Below are 24,679 nucleotides of genomic sequence, written 5' to 3' on the forward strand. Positions count from 1 at the left end.
TGGATGTTTTTATTCAAATACACACATTGATGCGCCTGAACATAATTTTGTTGGATAAGAGATCCAGAACAGTAATTATCAAGCAGCAAGTAGCCTTTTGTTTGTAGAAGTTTGTGAACTGCACTGTTTATTGCAGTTTATTGTAAGTCATTATAGTTTTGAAGGTTTTGTGATAATCTGCAGGTATTAAACTTCATATTGAAATGCTTATTTATTCCTGTCTAGTACTGGCTGTGTGCAGCTGTAGGTGTGGTCCCTGTGCAAGCTCCAGCACAAAATACCTTTGACTACAATAACTGAATATTTGGTGTTCTGATGTTCACTGTGGCTACATGTCTATGGTGTCTCATAACATAATTTTGCTCTAAAATATGTTTATGGAATTTTTCTATTACAAGTGATGAAGTGGAAAAGTATCAGAATGGAGGCCCTAGGCATTTAATACTAGCATCTGCAAAATGTGGCAATATTAGTGACAGAAGAAGAATGACTTTTTACTAGAAAAATCTGAGGAACCATCCATCATTTTCCTTAAAGCTTATGTCTGTATAATCTATTTACATTTCAGACTTAAAAAATAAATAGAAAAAAACATGGTAATCAAGGTGCTGGAGAAACACTAATTGGAATAATTTCATTTTGAGCACAGCTTAAGTTTTCTGTGTGATAGTCACGACTTAGGAAGGGCCCGTAGTAGTATTCACACATATCACTTAGCTTATGACAACTAAAACTATCATTTTCCAACCCAACCTCAGCTCAGAAGCAGGCCACAGGTTATTTTATCCCTAGAACTAAGATTTCATATTTCAAACCAACACAGAAGAAAAGCAAAATTCCTGTTTAAAAATACTCTGAAATCTTAAGAATTTCTCAGAGGAGAGGTGGAGAGTTGTGCCAAACCTTTAATTGGGAGCTAGATAGACCTTGCACAAAATGATTCGTAGTTAATACTGGGCCAACAGCCAAGGTTGTAAATCTGTAGTGCCCTTAATAATGTTTTGCTAGTAATTGACAGCCATCCTAAGGAAAATGGCTTTATTTTCTGTTCGCAGTATTCATTGGTTACCCTTTTTGGTTTAGAAGTCAGTCAAAAGTTTACAATTTATAAAAGCAGTTAATGTTTTAATTGTGCCAGAAACTGCTGAAACTAATTTTTAAAAAATGAGTCTGCCCTGCTACCCCTCTTTTCTCAAGTTGCTGTGGGAGAGAGACTCAAGTACTGAATGCTTTAACTTTACTGCTTATTTTACAGCTACGCCTGCTGTCGGACGATTACGGAAAGCACCTCATGGGTGTGGAGGACCTCCTGCAGAAGCACTCTCTAGTGGAAGCAGATATAAACGTGCTCGGGGAGAGAGTGAAGGCGGTGGTGCAGCAGTCGCAGCGCTTCCTCGACCAGGAGGCTGCCGAAGGCTACCGGCCGTGCGACCCGGCCATCATTGTGGAGAGGGTGCAACAGCTGGAGGTGAGTTTCTTAAATGATATAATTGAGAGAGTGTAAATTTGGTAACAGGTGTTGCCGGCGCCTCCTTAATTTTAGGATCATATATAATACAGACATGGTTCAGTGGTAAAGAGCAGGCTTCAGATTCAGATGTCTCGGGTTCGATCCCTGGCCACTTCCGGGATTTTTATGTCGCTTATCTCTTCATTCACCTTAGGTGTCGTTTGTTGGAAAAAAATGTTTCAGAATTCACATCAAACTGTAGATGACCTAAAACTGGCAGAGCAACTCAATTCAAAGGTCGGAGGAAGGAAACAACGTATTACTTGAAATATGACTGTCCCTAGTAGACAATTGTGACATTCGAAACAATCCTCAGATTGATGACCGCCCATTTCTTCCCCCAGTAGTTACAGCAGCATGTAAGACAAGTTTTCTTTTAACTAGAGTTTCGACATTTATATCCTGTGGCAATGTAATGTGTGTGACATGTTTGAATTTGCTTCGTCTGGGTGCACACGATGATGGTTTCATCTGGCATTGATAAGACCACAGAACAAGTGAACACTTCCACATTATAGAGAATATGTGGTTTTCCATTAGAAGATTGCTCTTCTTCCAATCTGTCTTAAAGTGGGTTCTGTGGTGGCCAAATATCTAATATTGTTATGTAGTAAGAGATCCAGAAAGTGATAAAATACTGTTTATGATAATGCATTTCACTCAGTAATGTTTATAAGGGAAACAATAGGTTTTATTTAATTACATATTCCACAAACATTTCATCAAGGGCTGTCACGGGGCTGACTATTCTTTTAGGAATATTTTTGCTTGTAATTCACCACATGTGGTCATAGCATTTTGTTGTTCTGCTGTAGTACAATGTCTTTTGGAGCCACAACTTCATTCTTCGGGAATACAGTAACACTTCGTGACGTTTGCCTGCTTTATTTCTTCGTCGATTGTCCTCGGTGTCAAAAATTGGGCCCTTGTATATCCTCACAATAATAGGGACTGAAACTATACATTGTTCGATGTTTAAGTTACAGAAATTACAAGTACAACGTAACTCTTAATACATCGATAAAGTCTGTGTTTTTAACACTTTCTTCTTCTACAAGAGTTAGGTTGAATTATTTGTTTAAATGATGAAATTAACAGATATAGTTACACAAACAATACTTTTGACAAAACTGGTAATTACTTTGGGATTAAGAGCTGGCTTTGCTAACATGTTTTCGATTAGAGCCAAATAGATACTTTTAAGATTACTATTACTTGTTCCTTCAAATGTTTATAATCAGTACAGAATTTATATTTGTTATAAGTCAACTGTAGAATTTAAGTTATGAAACAATTACTGATTTCACCCTATAACAGAAGATACTAGCTAGGCATAGTAAAAATAAATTAGAAAATCAGTTATATACATAAAACTAAGCACAAAATTAGAGCTGGTGTTATATTCTTTAAAACTGAGGACCAATCTTTCTCTTTTATGAAAATGCTGATTATACTCGTGTATGTTGATGGTAATTAGTTAAGTGAAAAAATGAATTTTAAGGAGACAGGTGGCAAAACAAGAGTGGAAGTAAAAATATCCCAGCTTGCTTCGTCCCAACCTTTTTGGGCAAGGCATCCAATTCAGTTCATCGTGTAGCAGTAAATGAGTTATATAGTTGTTAGTTTTATGCAAAAAAAGAAAAAAAAACGCAAATGAAATAAAATAACAAAAATAATCAATTATTGATAATATAATTTTGTGTGTGTGTGTGTGTGTGTGTGTGTGTGTGTGTGTGTGTGTGTTTTCCCCTGCTGCCATTTGATGAGTTGAATTTTTTTTTTTCCATCTGTCCATTTACATTGTATTATCAAATGAAATAAAGTACAAGATTGGCTACAAGATTTTCATTTCCTGTGTCAGTGAAAAACTTCCACATTTGCACTTGCACTGTAAATAGAATACTTTAATATGTTTATGACTGTACTGTGGTGTTAAAATGACACATTTTAATTCATGATTGTAAGGTATATTAAGCCATCAAAGGTCATATTATTATATGTTTATGTAACAGGTGAAACAAAATAAAATTATTCAGACTAGTGGCAGTTACAATGTAATTTCACATTTGTATCTATTTTTTAAATTCTGAAACAGTCATGGTATAGATAAAATTGTGTGAGGAGGTGGTAATGTTGTGACAGAATACCCTAGGGTCATCTGTATTCTTTCACTTTTTACACAAATCTCACATTTTTCAGTCTGGAAAAGTTTTCTTATGATCACTGTAGTGAAACTAGACATGAAAGTATGTAAATGCTTGTATATGCAAAGGAAGGGCAGCTCAGTCAGACCACAGGATGAGGGGATCCACCTGTAGCGAGGGAAAGGCTAGGCAAATATCAATGAATGAATTACATTGTTGGTATTTAATCTGCAGTATCATCATGTCTTTCACAGCTTTCTAAAACTGACCCACTTCCAAATACCCCTGTTGGAAGTTCGGGGCCCGAAACTTCACACTTGAATTGTATTGCTGAATTTTTACTCTCATTACAATTTGTGCCGAGAAATTTTTCAGAGCAGGAAATACTGTACGAATAATTGTTGCTTTCTGTCGGTAATTTTTCTCTCCTCATTCGTAGGACGCATATGCCGAACTCGTCAAGTTGGCGGTGGAGCGGAGAGCACGCCTGGAGGAGAGCCGCAAACTATGGCAATTCTACTGGGACATGGCCGACGAGGAGAACTGGATCAAGGAGAAGGAGCAGATTGTCTCGACGGGAGATATCGGACACGACCTCACCACCATCAATCTGCTGCTTTCCAAACACAAGGTAAGGACCCGACTAGTTATCTCAGGTCTCAGGTGGCTTGCATGCTGCCCTCTGTAAGGAAACTGTGGTCAGCAATTGTCTCACGCAACCAAGTGACAAAATCGAGAGTAAATATTTACTGCGTGAATAGGAAAAACATGTTCCCAGGTGCATGGTTTGGAGACAAGAGGCCACTATCCTACTTCTGCGATGACTAAAGTGCGTGGATACAAGAACGTTATTACAATACCAGTAGACACTGCTTGCTGAAAAGGAAAAACTACCCACGTAAGTAATCGGAGGGCACAAAATGGAGAAATTAAGCACGCAGTTGAGGACGGAGGAGAAAGAGTATTCAGTACTTCAGATTTTGAAAGAAAAGAAAAGAAGAAAAAAAAAAAGAAAACTGCTGCCTGTGCAGAAGACTGCACTTTCCGTAGCCAGCCTTATTGTGCTCATTCACACAGTTATGGGCAGGCTGCTTAGTTGTGTTAGGTTACCATACTCTGACTACTTCTAAAGGCCCATCCACACGCAACGATCTGTCTGCGCACATCACATCTGCGCAGACAGATCGTTGCGTGTGGACAGAAGATTTGCACCAACCTGAGGTGTGTGCAAACCTGCAAGTTGGAGTTGGAGGTTTGAGCGAAACCTCTCAAATCTGTGGGTTCAAACCACATCTGCGCAGACAAGTTGGAGCATGTGGACAGGAGATCGCCGCAAATCTGGCGCGAAACAGCTGTTTGCTCAGTCTAGTGTTTGTATTTGTGCGCACAGGGCATTAAAATGACTGATACTCATCAGTGTTCTCGAGAGTTTGTAAGTGAATTCCTTGACATATATAGAAACCACCCATGTTTGTGGAAGATTAAAAGTAAAGAATATAGTGACCGAGACAAAAAGGCAGCACCATTCAATGCTCTAATTGAAAAATTGCGGGCAGTTGACGCCTCGTCAAACAGAGAAACGGTAATAAAAAAAAATTGTTACCAACTGGCGAAATTACTTGCAGATCGATGTCGAAACTTATAATTATCTGTTAAAGCTTGTAACCCCTCATATTATGAGAAAAAAATACTTGTATGAGAAGGGCAATTTCTCCTCATAAACGGCTGGCGTAACATTAAGATTCCTAGCAACAGGAAGGAGCTACAAGGATTTGGAATTTTCAGCTGCAATATCGAAACAAGCGTTGAGTAAAATAATACCCAACACATGTGAAGCTATTTACGCTGTCCTGAAGGATGAGTGCATGAAGGCAAGTCAAGTAAATTAAGTCTGTCAGCGAATTGATACCGAAAAGAGTAATCCAAAGTTCAGAAATCTAGAAGATCTGGTGTAAGAGTAGATCAAGTATACCAGCCAACGTTATAGTATTTTGATGTGCTTGGCTTCCTTAGTAATCAAGAAACGCCAAGACCAAGCAGGAGTACAATTGAAGATGAAATTGGAGTGTCAATGTGCCAGGAAATGGAACACGAGGTAATGTAAAACAAAACAGGTTCGCCCTGCAACTCTCACAGTAAATGTACGTGAGAAAACTGCTTTCGCTTTAGCAGCCACTGTCTACACCATTTTGACCGCCTTCACTGTTTCCTGCGGTTGGTCTGATGTTTTTTGCAACACAAGTTGCGAACACAGACCACAACAGAACTTCCTCCATTTCTATATTTCAAAATAACTGAATTAAGTTTTTGACATTTATGGGGAGCGTAGTCGCTTGCCAAGATATTTCTTTTCTACACAGACAGATGGCGGGCGAGTAGTAGATTGGGGTTTGTGTCGTGTGAACACACCACATTTGCAGCGATCTTTTGCATGTACAGACATCTGCGCCAATGTCTGCGCAGACAGATCGTTGCGTGTGGACCGGGCTTAATGGTCAGAACTGTTTCTCCAGCACCTCTGCTGTATTTGTGTGGCATGATCTGCTAAAACTTAGCACGAAGGGCTACCTTACAACAGAGAATGCTGTCTGTACAAAAATTATCAATTTCTGAATTAATTCTAGTTACAACCAGCAAAAATTGTGGACAACACTTGTATTCTGGGGCACCATTATTGTCTATGTGCTACCCCTCATTCTCTCTTGTGACGCAAACAAAATTGTGAATCAAATTGTAGTAAAAACTAATTAATGTCATTGCTATCTGCAAGGGCTTGTTACTCTCTAATTAACCTACTTCTGACATGCCTGGAGGGTGTGGCATCACAAGAAGGCACTGGCCTCTGATTATAATTGGTGGTAAAATATGACCGTGATGATTGTCTGATACTTCATACTGCTGCACAGCATAAAACTCACATCAAATGACATATAGCCGAACACTAATGGAAATTGGACGTCTGCCATGGAGTTTTCCTATCAATGATGATGATTGGCATATTGCTATTCTGGGGTTGACAAAAAGGGGAAAATGTGTGTTAGGAACACATCTGAATCTGCCAGAATTCTCACATCTGCCAGAATTCTCACATCTGATTTTTGTATTTGTTAGTGGTGATTGTGTATAAAGTGTAGTTTTGGCAGTAACAGACTCCCAATATCCTAAATTTACAAGCTTACATATATTTAAGGTACTGTTAAAACTTAGTTACTAAGTAATTTTGAAAGTTCTGTTGAAAAACTGCATAAAGAAATGCAAATTTGTTATTGAGAATAATTTGTCATATTAATACTTTTAATTCTAAGAGTGCAGTTGTTAACTCAGTGTTGTACCCGTACACAATATGCAATAAATCTGGGAAAAATGAAAATAGCTCCAGAAAACCAGTCAGTACAATTCTGAAGCTCAAATCTAAAAATATTAAGCTATTAATTGTGTTCACAATTATTGTCTTTACTCCAGCGGCGATTATGTGAGAAGTTGCACAACTCTTCTCCACCATATGCCACTGTTGTTACTCTTATTATTGATTACCGATTTCTCGCCGCAGGCTCTGGAGAACGAGATCAGCAGCCACGAGCCACAGCTCATGTCTGTCGTGGATGTCGGCCGGGACTTGGTCGGTCGGCAGCACTTCGGTGCTGCACGTGTGCAAGAGCGACTGGATGAGATTCTCGACTCTTGGAATCACCTGCTTGAGCTGTCTGCCTACAGGCGCAAGAGGCTCGAGGAAGCAGTCGACTTCCACCAGGTAAATTGCCGATACAGTTTTTGAAATTTTTTGTTTTGTATTTATTCTAGGTTGTCCAGACTATTTCCTCGTGTTGGGAATTTATTAATAGTGATGGAAATGCTATAGAAGGACAGTAAGAAAGTATTTAATTTGTGGAATTGTAGCCAAGCCTTTGTGATTTAGGTGTTCCGCAACATCCCCATGGTGAATTTAGAGTTTACTAATAAATATTTTAATGTGATAAAGACAGCAGGTCACCGTACCTGTGTCTGGGTGTCATGCTGTGCAAAGAAAAAGCAGAGAAAGATGTTAATAGATATACATATATTTCAGGCTGCAGTGAATGCTCCCATGGTCTTCCTTGTTAGTTGTTGAGAATTTCATAATCTAAAGCAGGTGTAATATTTCGTTATTTTTCAGTACCAATTGCCCTTTAAAAAAAAATACGTGACCAGTTCCAATCTCCCTGGAACTTCTTCAGACTTCCGTAGTTGCATAAGCAACCTATGGTTTTTGTGTCAGAGTGATACACCCGAAGTGTGAGCTGGCTATGCCTGCTTTGCATTTGCTCCTGCTGTTTGCTTCTACTAGACACACTTGCAGATTGATTGACCATTGTGCAAGAATAATGGTTGTTGTCCACAAAATATCCTCAATCTGTAGACATGAATATTATTCACATGGTGTACTTATTTCAGCTTTGATGTGGGAAGGAAACTGCTCCTGACAAGATTGGGCAAATCCAGTATGTTTGTCCCATAAGTTCTAGGCTGAATCACAAAAATACAGAATCATTGTTTTAACAGACCTCTGCCATCACATGTAATAGAGTTGTCTATATTTCCTTCTGAAGATGATGTTTTTATAAGTGTTGAAACCATGGTAAAAGGGATTTTAATAAAGATTCCAGTTTGTGACTGATTAGCTGTTCAGTATTTCTACAAGATGATTTCATTCTACAGTTGCTGCTCCAGCCACAAACAAAATTTTAAAATACTATTGACAGCAGGAAGGATTGAGTTTATTGAACATAACAGTGGTGCTTTTGCAGTGACTGACAGCCCTGTTATGGAGCATGAGGGCCATTTGAATACTTTCTTTTAACTTAACTTTGAAACAGTTCCATACTGATGAACAGCGCAAAAGGGTTGATTGAATGAGGATTTTATTAGCAGCCTCCTAAGTTAATTTCCATAGGATTCTTGTGACCAATTTGTTTGGCATCGCCCCCTTCATAGCTGTAGTTCGGTTTATATGGTTCTTCCACCTTAAATTGTACCAGATTTTCAAATGTGCCTCACTGCTGTGACTAATTCCTGTAACTGCTTGTCATTTGTTTAATCAATCTATACAAAAAAATTATTTATGCATATTACAATGATTTTATATATCTAAAAACAAAGATGATGTGACTTACCAAATGAAAGTGCTGGCAGGTCGACAGACACACAAACGAACACAAACATACACACAAAATTCAAGCTTTCGCAACAGACTGTTGCCTCATCAGGAAAGAGGGAAGGAGAGGGAAAGACGAAAGGATGTGGGTTTTAAGGGAGAGGGTAAGGAGTCATTCCAGTCCCGGGAGCGGAAAGACTTACCTTCGAGGGGAAAAAGGACGGGTACTCACTCGCGCACACACACACACATATCCATCCACACATATCCATCCACACATATACAGACACAAGCAGACATATTTAAAGACAAAGAGTTTACCCACTCGCACACACACACATATCCATCCACACATATACAGACACAAGCAGACATATTTAAAGACAAAGAGTTTACCCAAACTCTTTGTCTTTAAATATGTCTGCTTGTGTCTGTATATGTGTGGATGGATATGTGTGTGTGTGCGAGTGAGTACCCGTCCTTTTTCCCCCCGAAGGTAAGTCTTTCCGCTCCCGGGACTGGAATGACTCCTTACCCTCTCCCTTAAAACCCACATCCTTTCGTCTTTCCCTCTCCTTCCCTCTTTCCTGATGAGGCAACAGTCTGTTGCGAAAGCTTGAATTTTGTGTGTATGTTTGTGTTCGTTTGTGTGTGTGTCGACCTGCCAGCACTTTCATTTGGTAAGTCACATCATCTTTGTTTTTAGATATATTTTTCCTTCGTGGAATGTTTCCTTCTATTATAACCTTACAATGATTTTATTTACACTGAAGGTTAACTGTCCATTCCTGATCAGCTATTTGGTTGAATACAATCTACAGTTCAGAAGATGAACAGTCTATGGGTGTATTTCCGGTTCATGGTGTCCATTGGGCACAATATTTAGGCAATCGGGTGTGCAGCCAACTCTCATACCCTCCCAACGCAAGCTGTTCCATCCGTGGTCCGTACTTGAGGATGCACGTCAGCACCCTTTGTGACTTAGGTTTCCTGGTCGCCGGATCGTTGTCTTTGCTGAGTATAATGTTAATTAGACCCAGTGCTAGTTCGCAAGCCTTGCTGAGATTATAGTCGCAGTTGATATTGATAAGATTTTCCCTGGCCTGAATTTTGATGGCTTCTCTAACAAGTTCTTCGACTATTTGGAGGTCTGTGCTCAAATCCTTGTATGATCACATTCCGTTACACGATTTTCGCACAAAAAGTGCTCTGACTGCCAACTTGTTGGGGTACATTTGGATGACATCAGGGCTTCATCCTCCTCGAAGTGCCCCCACATGCAAATTTGCAAACACTAGCAAGAGTGGGCTGCCCATTTTAACTCCCTCTATTTGCTCGAACTGTTCTCTCTTAAATAGAAAATACGTAGCGGTTAGGACATGCCTGTAAAGGTCGTTGGTCTTCTACTCAAAATTGTGATTGATGTTCTAGACTCTCATAAAGGCAACCTAGTGAGTAACAAAACAGTGTCAAAGCTCACCACGATCTGAGTCCTTTGACCTGAAGTTGTTGAGGCATTTCACAAAACCCGCAGAATTGTGGATGTAATGTGAGCACCATGTCTTCGTAAACCTCCGTGAATCCATAAAATCTTGGTGGCACAGGTCCTTGTGGTAACAATTTCTTGATGACCCCCCTCTGGTAAAGAAGAAAGACGACTACCATTCCTGGATGTCATGCTCAAGAGAAGAGCAAATGGCACCCTGTGCCATGGTGGGTATCTTAAGGAAACATGCACTGACCTGTGTTTGCATGTAGATAGCTGCCACCGCCCTGTGCAGAGAAATGGGGTACTAAAACACTAATACACAGGGCATACACAATATCAGACACAGTGTGTCTGCCCCAGGAACTGGAACACTCAGAACTGTGTTAAAAAGGGTAGGCAGAATGGCTTTTTAGCTCCACCACTACAGTACAACCTGTTGAGGTAGAAGAAATCCCATAGGCAGAGGTAGCCACAGACTTTATACTATATGCAGGCACACTGTCAGGAAAAGTTGGGTTCATACTGAAAGAGCACCATGTAAGATTTGTCTTTTGCCTGCCCAGTAAAACATGGTCATTATTGGGGAGTGTGGAAGGCCAGGGTATATCAGATTGTGTGACAATGTAGCAAGGCATATATTGGACAAACAGTGCGCACATTCCAAGATCGAAACTGAGAACACTAGTGGCACACTCGACTAGTGTATTCCAACAAATCTGCAGAGCACTGTTCGTCAGAAAATCGTTCAATGAAATATGACCATCCCAGGATTTTAGTGCAGGCTTCCAAATACTGGGAAGGAGTCAGTAGAGAAGCCATTGAAATTCGCATCAGGAATAATTATATAAGAGGCATTCAAAAAGAAGCAAGCTGGAGGCATAATTACAGAAACCAGCATCTGTATGTTAAAAGTATTGACCCTGGCTGTTGAGACACTTGTCCCTCTGTGACACAAGGCGGTGAATGTCTGTCTCGTAAAATTCCTGGGGCCGCAGTGTTAACCAGCTCCGCATGTACAGCAGGTCGTCGTCATCGTCCGAGGTGAATCGTTATGCTGACATTCTTCCTTGACGCAGATGGCCCCCTTCTGTTTCACTTCCTGCAGCACAGGACAACAGTGAATGCCCAGCGTTGCTCACAAGCCTTGGCCACCATTCGTCAATCAATCAGATCAAAATGACCATGGCAATCTCACCAGCAGGGTCATTCTGCCCCACGGCAATGAAAAGCCTCACACGGTCAACACAGACGCAGCACTCCTGCAGAAATTCAAATATTAGGTTCTCGGGCATCTCCCATACAGTCCGGACCTCTCTCCCTTTGATTACGACATTTTTGGTCCCCTTAAAAAGGCTCCGAGGTACAAACAATTCACCTCGGATGACGACGTCCAGCTGTGTGTGTGGAACCGGTTAACATTGCAGCCCCAGGAATTTTGAGACAGCCGTTCACCGCCTTGTCTCACAGTGGCACAAGTGTCTCAACAGCCAGGGTCAATACTTCTTACATACAGGTACTGGTTTTTGTAATTATGCCTCCGGCTCGTTTCTTTTTGAACACCCCGTGTATCAGTTGGGACTGTGGCTATAATGTCAGCAAGGCCAGGGAACTAGCACTGGGTCTAATTAAGATGCTCAGAAAACACAACACTCTGGCGACTGGGGCAGTTGGAGCACCTACATCGACACTACAACAGACTCCAATGCGAGCATCTCCACGAGTGTCGTCACACATCTGCGGGTGCGGACTGTAGAGGGACTGGCTTGTGGTGGGAGGGGATACTAGTTGGCCATGCGCAGTCAGGAGCTCAGTTTGTCAGCACACCTGACAATGGTGCCGTGTTCGATTGCCGGGATATTGTACCCGTTGGACACTGCGGACTGGCAGCACACCTGTGAACTGTTCGATTGACAAATAAGCCAGGGGGAACTAAAGAATCGCTTTAAGTTATTTTAGACACCAAAACTCACGACTATTTTCTGTGAACGAGTTCACAACATTTTTGTCAAACCGTGACAACAAATACGAGGAAATTAACATGTTCACAAATTATAGATTGACAATATTAAAGTGAATCTGTTTTACTTAAAGTATGTCATTGTTAGCACAGTTTTAGTGGAAGATGTTTGATATTTCTGTCTGAAAAATTGTTTACAGGTTTTAGGACTCTTTATGTAAGCAATTTGAATGAAATTGTGCAGGCTTCGATATGGACTTCTTCACATTTTCTTAACACTTGCTTCTCAAAGTGAAACGCCCTCCCCTCCCCACAATATGGGGTCAGACTTATGACTTCTACAAATATGCCACATGTAATATCAGTCCCTCCCACCAAGAACATGATGTCAAAGATTGTATATTAAAAAGTTATTCCAGTGGTTTCAACGTTTACATTTTAAGAAAAAAGGTTGTCAGTTTCAACTCATTTTCAATTTACCATATTCAAACTCTTCAGTGATATGACTAATAATGATTGTAATAAGAATTACTAGTGTAGTCAGTTACACAAATACCACGGAAATTATATGTGGCAACTCTGGAATATCACTTGAATATGAACAATAGCACTGGGTGAGTTAATCTCTCTGTTCCTAAGGAACTGCAACCTCACTCACCTGTGGGCAGGCTGTTGGTCAATGGACTTGAGAGCATTGTTATTGCTATGTCAGTTTTAAAAAGTGTGGCATTGCTGTCTTGTTGACTTGTAGAATACTCAGTAGTCAGGTATATGAAATTGTGAGTGTGGTCTTCAAATTTACATTGGAAGCGGCAAGTCTGCAATTTGGGCTGCTCTTCCACTGCTGCAGTGTGGCCTCTCTCACCACCACCACCATCACCACCACCATTGCCCCTTTCCCTGCTCAGCTAATTTGGTTGTCAGGGGCCAAGTTTTATTGCTTGCACGCTTACTTCCAATATGCTCTACTTTGTGTTCACATGACTTTTCCATGGTATGTGAAGAAGAAAACACTGCCTGAAAAATTGTGTACATGAAACATGTAACTGTATTGTGTTGCAAGTGTTTTTCAGTTTTGGAAATCCCACAAAAATTGTGATCGTGTCCGTTTTTTCCAGTTCTTCGCAGATGCGGACGACGTCGACATTTGGATGTTGGATACACTGCGGCTCGTTTCGAGCGAAGATGTCGGCCGTGACGAAGCCAATGTGCAGTCGTTGCTGAAAAAGCACAAGGACGTGACGGACGAGCTGAAGAACTATGCGGGAGCCATAGAAGCCCTGCACCAGCAGGCGTCCCAGCTGGGAGAGCAGGACCGCCAGGCTCCACAGGTAAGCCACAGTGTGCAGTATTGTCAAGTAATCTAAATGACCAAATTAGACTGTGAATTTGTCGTTCTGATTGCTTGTAAATTGCTCACAGGTTGTCGAACGGCTGGCCAGCATTGACCACCGTTACAAGGAACTCCTGGAGTTTGCCAAACTGAGGAAGCAGCGGCTGCTCGACGCATTGTCTCTGTACAAACTGCTCAGCGAGTCTGATGGTGTCGGTCAATGGATAAGCGAGAAGGTGAGCGATGTGTTCTTACTGGTGCAGTTGGAGAGTTTACATTGGTTATTGAGGCAGTTATAAGTTAAATGATCTAATTTTGTGGAGGGAACAAGAGGAAATAAACAGTACATAAAATTAATTTCACAAGCTGTGACAGTCGCAAATTAAAATGGCTATCCAGGAGGTGTAGGATAAATTTCTTTTATTTCTGTTAATGATTGCAAAATTTTTGGTCCTCAGACTATCGGTTTCGGTCAACAGTGACAATCTTCAGATATACAGCAAAACATGGGAAATTAAAAACAAGTGGCAGATAGTTTACATGTTGAAACAAAAACAGGGTGTATACGAGCCGGGACAACCGGGAGATCCGGGAAAAACCCGGGAATTTTTTCATCCTGGAGAAAACCGGGAAAAACCCGGGAATTTTTTAGAATTCCGGGAATTTTTCATTATTTTAGGTTTCCGTTAAATTTTTGCAATATTGACTGGTAAGAATCGATGCTCTAACAAAGGATATTACTCTATCCCGCTACTGCAGAATAATACTACAACAATAAAACGTAAACGAGAAAAAATTATGAAAATAAAACATAAATTTCAAAGGAAATGTGCCATATACAACAACAAAACACAGTGCTCATACAAACGTTTGCCAACAACAAAATGTGTCAAAGGTGTTAGGAAGACTATGCAATGCTTTATAACAACAAAATGTCTCCGATGAGAGTGACGTCACAACGGTTTAACTAGATTCGTTATAGGAGTTACGAGCGGGCTCATGCGCATGCGCAGTTGAGTGGCGGGGCAAACCGATGTATCTGACCCGAATGACAATTACGGTGGTGGAGGGGGCGCCAAATTCATATTCTTGAGAAGAAAAAAATCATGTTTCACAAAGAGCCTAGCATCCAGCGCACGTTGGTCTACCGATTACTCATGATTTTGAAACGCATCCCTCTTGGTTTTTGAACGCACTCTGTAAGTTGATTTCTGAATGAATCATAAGTTAATTTTTGAATGCGTGCCTAGTGTACGTGATGTCTGTCAGGGGAATCGTCGTCGCATCTAGAAATAAACTTTCCTGCAAGCAAAAGGGGACCGGGTTATACGAGCTGAGCAGAGTAAAGCCGAAAGAGTGAACGCCAACCGCTGTCTGATTATGTGGTTGATTGGGCTTGGAATGATCAGCTGTGCTATAATTACTAGTGAAATCCATAGAGTCAGACTACCAGAGTGGAAATAAACGACTAACAGGAATAACAGGTAAGAAAGATTACGTATTATCTTCTCAGTGTATCCAAGAAAATGAAATTTTGACAGAAAATTTTTGGCCAGATCGCTCCACTTGTAAGGGCCAGTTGTACAGCCCCCTTCTAGCAGCCGATTAACTTCTATTCTGGAAGTAGGGCGGAAAGTGGATTGTACGAACATAACAACGCCTAACCGGAGAATAATCAGGGATAACTAAACCGGTGATTCTGGCAGGGTTAGTGAAGTTAACCAGCGACTAAATTTTGACAAAGGCAGGAATAGTTCCAGAGTTAGTCATGACAAGGTTGTTTGTTAGAACGAGGAACGGGGACATCACACCAATTAGGGAAGTATATGACGATTCCAAATTTAAGTAAAAATCTCGTACTACTACTTTTCGATCTCATGCTCGAGAAACTGGGGCGTATGAATGAAATGTGAAACTATTTTCTAACATTAAACTATTTGCTTGTAGTAGGCCTAATAGTCATTTTATGTTGGTCTTCGTGAATTATATTCTGTCGTGTTATAAAAATGACCATTTGTGCAAAAACAGTCTCGTTTATTTGGTATGTGTTACAATTTCTGCAGTGTTAGAAAGACCTATTTTGTTTTATCTAGCAGACAGCGACAAAATAAACGTAATCAGATTTGAGACACCACACCAGTCATGGGTAGTATTTGTATTACCACTCCAGTCATGGGTAGTATTTGTATTAACAACTTACGCAGCATTAGACAACGATATTTCGGCCTCTTTTATTTTATGACATAACGTAAGATCTTTTAATGTTTTACACATACGAACATACGGGCTTCCTGCGTCATCGTAGCTGCCAAAGCGCGGTGGTGCCTCTTACCTGGCGCTCTCTGACGACTGCTGAAACGAACCTATTTCTAACAGGTCGCGGGAAAATATTGCGAATGGCTGTTTGAAAAACGTTACTTTCAAAGCAAATTTCCTCTTTCGCAAGTGGAACTATGTGTGAGAATGTGCGATGAATTCCTTAAATCACAGAGCGTTTGATGACGAGCGATTAGAAGTATTTAGAGCCCAGATCAGACAATCGTGTCGTTATTATGAGCAAATTGGTGTAGTGCTACGGGAAGCTCTCGCTCCTCTGCGGTAGCTAATTTATTTGTGGAAAACTTTGAGAACAAGTCACTGGACTCGGCTAAAAATTTTACTGGCACATTTGTGTGATGTATCTTAAAGTGTAACATGGGCAAGAAAAATCAACATTATATGTGAAAGCTTAGCTTCTGTTGCAGCTTATTAACCTTAGAGACCAATGTTGCACGTGAAAGCTTTGCTTTTCTTATAGCAACACTATGTATATTAATGTAAAACATTAACTTTTCCTGTTTGTGTATCCGCGCTACTTAACAGTGATGTTGCTATTAGCGGACTACATCACGTGTCCTACGCTCTGAATATCCGCTGTCATCGGCTGGCGGGATCACGTGACATGAGCAATGACTCGCTTACAAAAGCGTATCGTAATCTCGATTACATGGTTCGGAAAGTAACATGCGGTGTTTGGTGGGATTCGAATTTATACTTTCGTGATACGAAAATATACAGCGCACTTATTGATGCAAAAAAAAAAAAAAACCTGTCGCTTAATAGCACGGAAAAAGTGTGTTTTCATCCGGGAGAAAGTGTATTTTTAACCGGGAAATCCGGGAAAAATCCGGGAATTTTTTTTCCTTGTCCACGTATACACCCTGAAAAAAGTCTGCCATAATGAAAAGTATTAAACCAATAGATTCTGAAATGTACACTTAAAATCTGACAAAATATACAGGATTTTACAACATCTCATAATGTAATGAGACCACAGTGGTATAATCACAAAATATTCACACAATCAGGTTATGATCATTATGTGTATTTAAAATATTGTGTATGCTAGACCACAGTGCCAGCGGAGTCACACTGTTAGTAGCACTACTATTCACAACAAACTGCAGTTCAGTAGCCACAACCTAAGATTGTGGCGTAAGCTCATCGGATGTGTCTGGTGTACGTTTACACACATTTGTTAATTATAAAATTGTACAGAATGCAATAAAATGAAGAAGCCAATAGATAGTCTATAGTGAGCTTACCAAGTGTATAAGTCGATGCAGTGGGGAAAATGTGAAAAATTAAGAACACAAATATAGTTAAATTTAAAACTGTTATAAAGGAAATGATTAAGTGACTGTTTGTGATTGACGTGCTCTTGTGGTCAATTTAATGAAAAAATCATGTACATACACAAGATAAAATAACTGGGGAAAGGAGTGAAATGGATGAAAACAAAAGACTAAAGTAAGTAATCAGTGTTCTCTGTTGGCATAGTAGCCAGAATGCAGCATAGGCAAGAAGTTGGAGGAACTTAACCACCAGAGGGCTTGTCATATATCGCAACACACTGTTCTGAGAAAAGTATAATAAAATGTTGTTTTTAGCTTTAAACTGTCTGCTAGTAGTATTTCATTTCCCATGGTCTGCTGCAGACCTGATGAAGGTGGTCATTGCTTACCAGTAGTCACAGAACCAAACATTTTGTGATCATTGATGGACATAAAAGAATTTTACTCTCCATAAATTTAATAAATTTTGTTGACACTTAAGTGTAAAAAAAATGACTTCAGTCAGTAACGTATGTTTCTCATATCACATCGGTATGTATCTTACTGCCCTGTACAGTACATCAAGTAGGGTGTGGGAGGTGGACATCAGAGGAGATTGCTTATTGTGCTTTCAGTGAGACCCTCAAAGGATGGGCATGGGTGGGTTGCAGAAATTAGAAGATAATTAATGGAAACTGATATTTCAGGGCAAATGCAGGAGGAGGAGGGGGGGGGGCAGATTGAGAGGGGGGGAGCTGGTAAAGAAGAGTGTCTTTTCTCCAACATCAGTTAATCAAAGTGTGCTGGGCTATCTTGCTTCTTCGAATGGGCTCTGTATTGCTGTTGGACTTTGGTATGTTTATTTAGCATTCATGTAAGGGCAAGCATTCTGGGCAAGAACAATTGGGCATCGGAAGTAACAGCTTAATTTGTATGGGTCAACATTGTGACTGATAGATGTGCTTGTTCATATTTGGTATAGAAATGAAGAAATTCTGATGTAATTAGTAACACATTAGTGTTGTATTGAAACCCGACAGCAAGAATAGAATTTAGGCAGACAAAAAGGTGTTATTCGTTGTTTAGCATGACCAGCCTAATATATCTTCAATATTAGAAAATATTTTGTCTACCATTATCTGATTATTGTTACAATTTTTGATATTAGCTCTTGCTTAGCCCATGTAATGTCAGAATTTCTCTGGGGATTTTGCAGTTGTAGGTTGGATGCAGGACTTCTTAAAATTCGCAATAAAATCTGTGCAATTAAATAAAGGAATTTTTATATTTAATATGTGGATAATATCTAAAATTGATATGAAATTCATATTGCTAAAGTGTCTTCCTTCAGGCAATAAAACATTTAAATATGAATTATTGTTGTAAAAAAATGCCCATATTACATTTGAATTCTGTGCTCAATAAAATTAAAAAATATAAACTTTCGATGTCATATTTTGGAAAATACTGTCACTGAAACTAACTTGAGGAAAGAAAAGCCATACAAATAACTTTATGCTTCATGATTATTGTGATTGAAACTTTATATTGAAGTATTTGGATCATAACAAGGTTGTGTTTTATACTGAAATCGCAAGTGGGCTAAAAGTGCAGCTCTCCCAATATTTAAATTTTCGTTTCAGTGACAATTATTTCTGTACATAATTCTTCCAACTGTAGTTGTGTTATATCTATTTATTAATAATTGATTGTTCGTGCCTCCAGGACCGCATGCTCCAGACTATGGTTCCAGTGAAGGACATTGAGGACGTGGAGATCATGAAGCACCGCTACGATGGCTTCGAGAAGGAGATGAATGCCAATGCGTCCCGCGTCGCAGTTGTCAACCAGCTGGCTCGCCAGTTGCTGCATGTGGAGCATCCCAACAGCGAACAGATAGTTGCACGGCAGAACCAGGTGACGTTTAGTATGACGTTAATTATTTTTGTCATCCAAATATGGAATGAGATCCAATTGGCAGAAAATGAAGCTTTATTGGCTGGTGGTTTAAAAAATCACTGGGGGGAAAGACCTAAAAATTATGACAAAAAGGACATAAATTTTCAGTCATTAGATCAGTATTTCCTTATAATATTTTATGAACAAAGTTGGTACACTGGTACAACTATACTCACAAGTGCTGTTCTGTTCATGAACAGTACCATCTTTAAGCTGGTGATATAAAAATTTCCTATATACTCCAGTGTAAGTCAACAGTATGTTTAAACGCTAATTATTATCCTTTAACGTGCATAATCTACAGTTGGGCTTTGTGCGAAGATGAATTATTTTTGCTGCTCAACTTCAGCCACTCTGCACTGTATGCTAAGAGAAGTCTTATCCTGTCAGTGAGTGCGATTTTGGGGGAGGGGGGGGGGGGGGGGCGCTGAAGCACTTTTCAGATAGCAATGTGGTCGCACTAATAATACTATTAAAGTCATGTCACTGACTGTCTTTGAAGTATGGAGTTATGGCTTGTGTTGAGGTTTACTTTTAGTTAATCAACTGATTGCAACCTTGTGGCGCACTGCATTCCAAAATTTTTGGTCACTGCCATTGGTACATTCAGAAACTCATTTTGAAAATTTCATTTAGTTGACCGATTTTTAAGTGAACGTACATGGTATTTCGAATCAGTAATAGTGGCAAAAAGTCTGTACATTTGATGTCCCGTGTAAGGCTTATGTCAGTTGGGTCACTGCCCACTAAATATTGGGGACATCCTGTGTAAATCAGGCAACACTAAGCAAAGCCTCAATTAGTATGTGTAATTCTGTTGGGAGTGCTAATTGGAAAATTCTCATGTTTATTTGTAAATATATAGTAATTTTGTGAGTGTATTAAGATTTAATCTCATAAATTTTATAATGTATCACAGAGATAAAGATTAGAATATTCAGGATATATTAAGAAAGTTAAAAGATCTGTAGGGAAACTTAAAGAAATAAATGTTGAACTTTTGCTGGTATATTGATAGCAGCCATAGTTTATGTCCAGACAGTCATCCAGAGTGTCATCTCCCCCTGCACACCAAACTGAGCCCAGTTGGGAGGCAACCTAGTACTGTTGCTCATAGTACACATTGAAGGCAGTTGTATCAGCTGATGGAAATATTGTGCATAAAATTTGAATACTCAATCCAGAGGAAATGTATCTTCTAAGAACATAATTTGTTTAACGATTCTGCTTGTAATTTTATTTTGTGAACTCACAGAAGTGTATCATTTAATATAAAAATTTCTTTAAAGTACTTTTGTTACTGATTGTGATGATGACTTTTTGCAGCAGAGTATTCCATGTAGAATCTGAAGAAAAATTTTCAGCAAGAATTGTATGAGTAAAGGAAATGTTACGAAAAGCGGATTAATAGAAACATTGTTTCGGAGATAACGATTTTTGCTAGACAGTTGCCTACTACAAAGTTCTTCCAGAAACTAAGGTTGGTTTTTTTTAAGTAAAAGTATTCAGCTGGAAAGTAGCAGGGGTGTGACAGAGCTATGGCATGCAATCACATGACAGCCATAGAAGTCTATGCTATTGTCAGCAGTGCTCTAGCAGTGGCTGAAGGTGGTGGCTCTTACTCTTTCTCGTGCCAACTGTGACATTCAGTCTGTAATAAATTTTCTTAATGCACGGAACACAGAAATGTCCAGATGTGCCACCTGTTGTATCAGGGGTATGGGCTGTAGGTCAAGAGTGAATACGTGCATTGCCGGTTTGGGTAATTTTTCAAAGGTCGTCAGTATCCGTATTGAAGAGGGCTGTGGGCAACTGTCCATCATTGATGACCTCGTGTAGTTGGTGCAGTAGTGCATTACGGAGATTATGGTTTTCTGCAGCATTTTCCATAGATATCACGATTCTTGCTGTGTGAAATTGCCACCAAGTGCCTGCTGTCGAAGAAAGTGCGCACCAGATGGGTGCCGATAAACTTGATATCTGAACATGAAACTGAATTGCTTAGGGGCAGCATTAACACTTAGGAATGAGTACCATTATGACTCGCATAAGCTTCTTGACAGGATCTTAACAGGTGATGAGGTGTATCTCAAAACTGAGCAGCAGTCAGTGGATTGGTATCGCACTGAATTTACAGTCGAGGCAAAGCTCTAAGAGACTGCTTTGGTGCGGAACGTGGTGTGCGCAGTGTTCTACATCTACATCTACATCTACATCCATACTCCGCAAGCCACCTGACGGTGTGTGGCGGAGGGTACCCTGAGTACCTCTATTGGTTCTCCCTTCTATTCCAGTCTCGTATTGTTAGTGGAAAGAAGGCTTGTCTGTATGCTTCTGTGTGGGCTCTAATCTCTCTGATTTTATCCTCATGGTCTCTTCGCGAGATATACATAGGAGGGAGCAATATACTGCTGGACTCTTCGGTGAAGGTATGTTCTCGAAACTTTAACAAAAGCCCATACCGAGCTACTGAGTCTCTCTCCTGTAGAGTCTTCCACTGGAGTTTATCTATCATCTCTGTAACGCTTTCGCGATTACTAAATGATCCTGTAACGAAGTGCACTGCTCTCCGTTGGATCTTCTCTCTCTCTTCTATCAACCCTATCTGGTACAGATCCCACACCGCTGAGCAGTATTCAGGCAGTGGGCGAACGAGTGTACTGTAACCTACTTCCTTTGTTTTCAAATTGCATTTACTTTTGGTATAGAAGGGCATTTTGTCACTGGTGTCGTGCTCAGTGTTGAAACAGTGAACACAGACCATTATCGTGTAACTCGGAAATTGATACTGTCCAGTCACAGTGAGAGGTGTGGTATACTCAGTGGAAGTATTGTGCATATTTGTGACACTGCTCTCCCACATACAGTGCGGTTCACAACAGCTGTTCTGAAGGGTGTTTAGCAGGGAATTGTTTGGCCATTCTTTGTACAGTCCCAATCTTGCTCCCAGCAGTTTCCATTTTTCCTTGTGCCTCAAGATGTTCCTGTTTTTTGTTCAGCATTTTCACAATGACAAAGAGCTGAAGAAGACTGTCACATGCTTTATTCCATTTCCAGGTGGCAGACTTTTACAACACAAGAATACAAAAATTGATCCCACAGTATGACAAGTGTGTCAATTCTGGTGCTGATTATGTCAAAAAATGGCTCTAACAGTGCTATATGTACTGCCAGTAAAGTTTTTGATGTAAGCTTGTTTTCTTCTTTTAAAAAATAGGCCAACTTATTTTCTGGATGACCCACTCACTTTTATGTTGTGAACTGAGTATGTTGTGAACGAGGCCACTTCTCAAGTATGCTTTACTTTCCTTTATGATACTATTTTTTATTTGGCGTGTAGTGCTCGGTCAAATTTGCAGCTGTATTTTTCACATTACTGCAGCTTAATAGTTTACTGCCTACTGCCTATAGTGGTTACCTATTAAGAGTTTACTGCTAACAAACCATTGTCGCTCCACGAGTGTTCTGACTAGGACGATTCCTTAAAAATGAGTCATGTTTCTGTAATATGCTTGTCACCTCAACAATGAAAGAAATTTTTCATAAACTGAATGCATATATTTGTTTACAGTTGAACCACGAATGGGCACAGCTACGAGAGAAAGCAGAAGCAAAGAAAGAGGAACTGAACTCTGCACACGGAGTGCAGACGTATCACATAGAGTGTCGGGAGACCATGTCCTGGATCGAAGACAAGAAGCGTATTCTCCAGTCGACGGACAGTTTGGAGATGGACCTCACTGGCATTATGACACTTCAGGTGAAATTAATTGAATTTTGGTTAAAAGCTCTCTCACAATTAGTGAAATAATTTTTCTCAATCTACTAATTAAAATCAGTCTCCTCTTTCGATCCCTCTTTGGCAGTATGAGAGTTTTTCTTCACATAATTTCTTTTATTGTTTGATTCAAAGTGTTATTATTACTATTTATTTTTTAAATTTTTCTTATTTATTTTATTTATTTATTTATTTTTTTTTTGGGGGGGGGGGGGGGGTGGCTGTAATATGAAGGTTATCGATTCAATTAAATATTTACGGTTTACAGTAAACAAAATTACAATGCTAAATAAAAATTACAATTGCCAGAAGATGCATAAAGCTTAACAAATAACCTAGAAAAAGTTTTAAAAAGAGCTGCTCATTTTGGGTTACCAGGAACTGAGTGAGAAAGTATCACAGTTACGATTAGGGAATTGGGATGGCAGTCATTAAAATAAAGGCAGTTTTCATTATGTTAAAGCCTTTTTACAGAATAATTACATCATCTCCCAAATACCAAAATATTTTGTTGCCCGATATGTGCATACAGAAGTGTGAGTGTCACAGTAGAATGAGGAATAAGTGTTTTCATAAAAAGATTTAGGTGTTCATTTTTCCCATGCATTGTTCAAGTGTGTAAAAATAGAGATAATGATTGAAAGTAGCTCCTAGCATTCTCTGCCACGTACTTAGTAATTGTACTCTCTAAGAAGTCACTCAGCGTGGTGGCTGATACAGAAGTCGGAAGTCTGTGTGATATTTGACAAATATATTCACTCATTTCCACTTCCTTTTGATGTACTTTTTGCTAATACATTGACATTGTTGTAGCCACACTGTTTCCGTATTGTTGCTGTGTGATTGTGATCACGTGTAGAGGACATCCATTTTCCAGTATTTCCAACTAATCTTATAGCTTAGTTTGAATATGTAGCCTCATAGAGTACAGCGCTGTCTGATAGATAAGGCTTACTCGGTTGGCTGTGCTGTCAACCACCATGTTGAGTGACTTCTTAGAGTGACTTCTTAGAGTGAATAATTGATATGTGTGAATTGCAAAGTAATTGTGTAACTGCAGAAAAGGATAATGTTAGTCACATTTCATCTTTCTTTCTCTGCAGAATAATAAATGGTTTAATCTTATCTTATCTTGACATAATTTTGCTGTGTCAGGAATACTATTTCTTTTCGGGCCAGTTTTCAGGAGTATCGCTTTAGATTGGGCTGCTATTTCTGTGTTAATTTCGTCATTCTCAGTGTTTTTGGTCAGAGCATACTATGTTGAATTTTCAGTGCATTAAGAATATAATGAGAAAAGTCAATTTTAGTACTTTTTCATCCAGTACATACCTGGAACTTACCGTGTGTTGCATGTCGTGTTACAGCGTCGACTATCTGGCATGGAGCGTGATCTGGCTGCTATTCAGGCCAAGCTGGACTCCTTGCAGCAGGAAGCAGAGGCGATCGGAGCCGAGCACCCTGAGGAGAGGGAGCTGATCCAGGAGAGGATCGATCAGATCAAGCTCGTCTGGGAGCAGCTGACACAGATGGTGAGTAGCTGCAGCTGTCTCTGTTGTGCAGGATCTGTTGTGCAGGATCTGTTGTGCAGGATCTGTTGTGCAGGATCTGTTGTTCCACAAGAGTGGTCGGTCCACCTGTATTTCTACACTGGTGAGCCACAACACAATATTTACTGTCCACCATGAGACTGAACGTTGCCTGGTGATGTTAAGGGCGTGTGACGCATGAGGGCAGTATATAAGCAGAGCAGGGCAATCATTAAAGTGTCAGTACGAGTTGCAT

At 39.9% G+C, this 24,679-nt stretch overlaps 1 protein-coding gene across 5 annotated transcripts in view; it reads left to right on the forward strand.

The window, feature by feature from the left end:
• The window catches only part of LOC126106859 (spectrin beta chain), a 484,283-nt gene that overhangs the window by 346,189 nt on the left and 113,415 nt on the right, over positions 1–24,679 (forward strand). For all 5 annotated transcript variants that reach the window (XM_049913255.1, XM_049913253.1, XM_049913254.1 and 2 more), the window contains exons 11-18: positions 1,256–1,468; positions 4,094–4,285; positions 7,205–7,405; positions 13,350–13,562; positions 13,654–13,800; positions 18,883–19,074; positions 22,688–22,876; positions 24,262–24,426. In XM_049913255.1, the coding sequence (XP_049769212.1) occupies positions 1,256–1,468; positions 4,094–4,285; positions 7,205–7,405; positions 13,350–13,562; positions 13,654–13,800; positions 18,883–19,074; positions 22,688–22,876; positions 24,262–24,426 (1,512 nt within the window). The remainder of the gene's footprint in view (positions 1–1,255; positions 1,469–4,093; positions 4,286–7,204; positions 7,406–13,349; positions 13,563–13,653; positions 13,801–18,882; positions 19,075–22,687; positions 22,877–24,261; positions 24,427–24,679) is intronic.

The sequence above is a fragment of the Schistocerca cancellata genome, chromosome 10, assembly GCF_023864275.1.
Source record: "Schistocerca cancellata isolate TAMUIC-IGC-003103 chromosome 10, iqSchCanc2.1, whole genome shotgun sequence".
Classification (NCBI taxonomy): domain Eukaryota; kingdom Metazoa; phylum Arthropoda; class Insecta; order Orthoptera; family Acrididae; genus Schistocerca; species Schistocerca cancellata.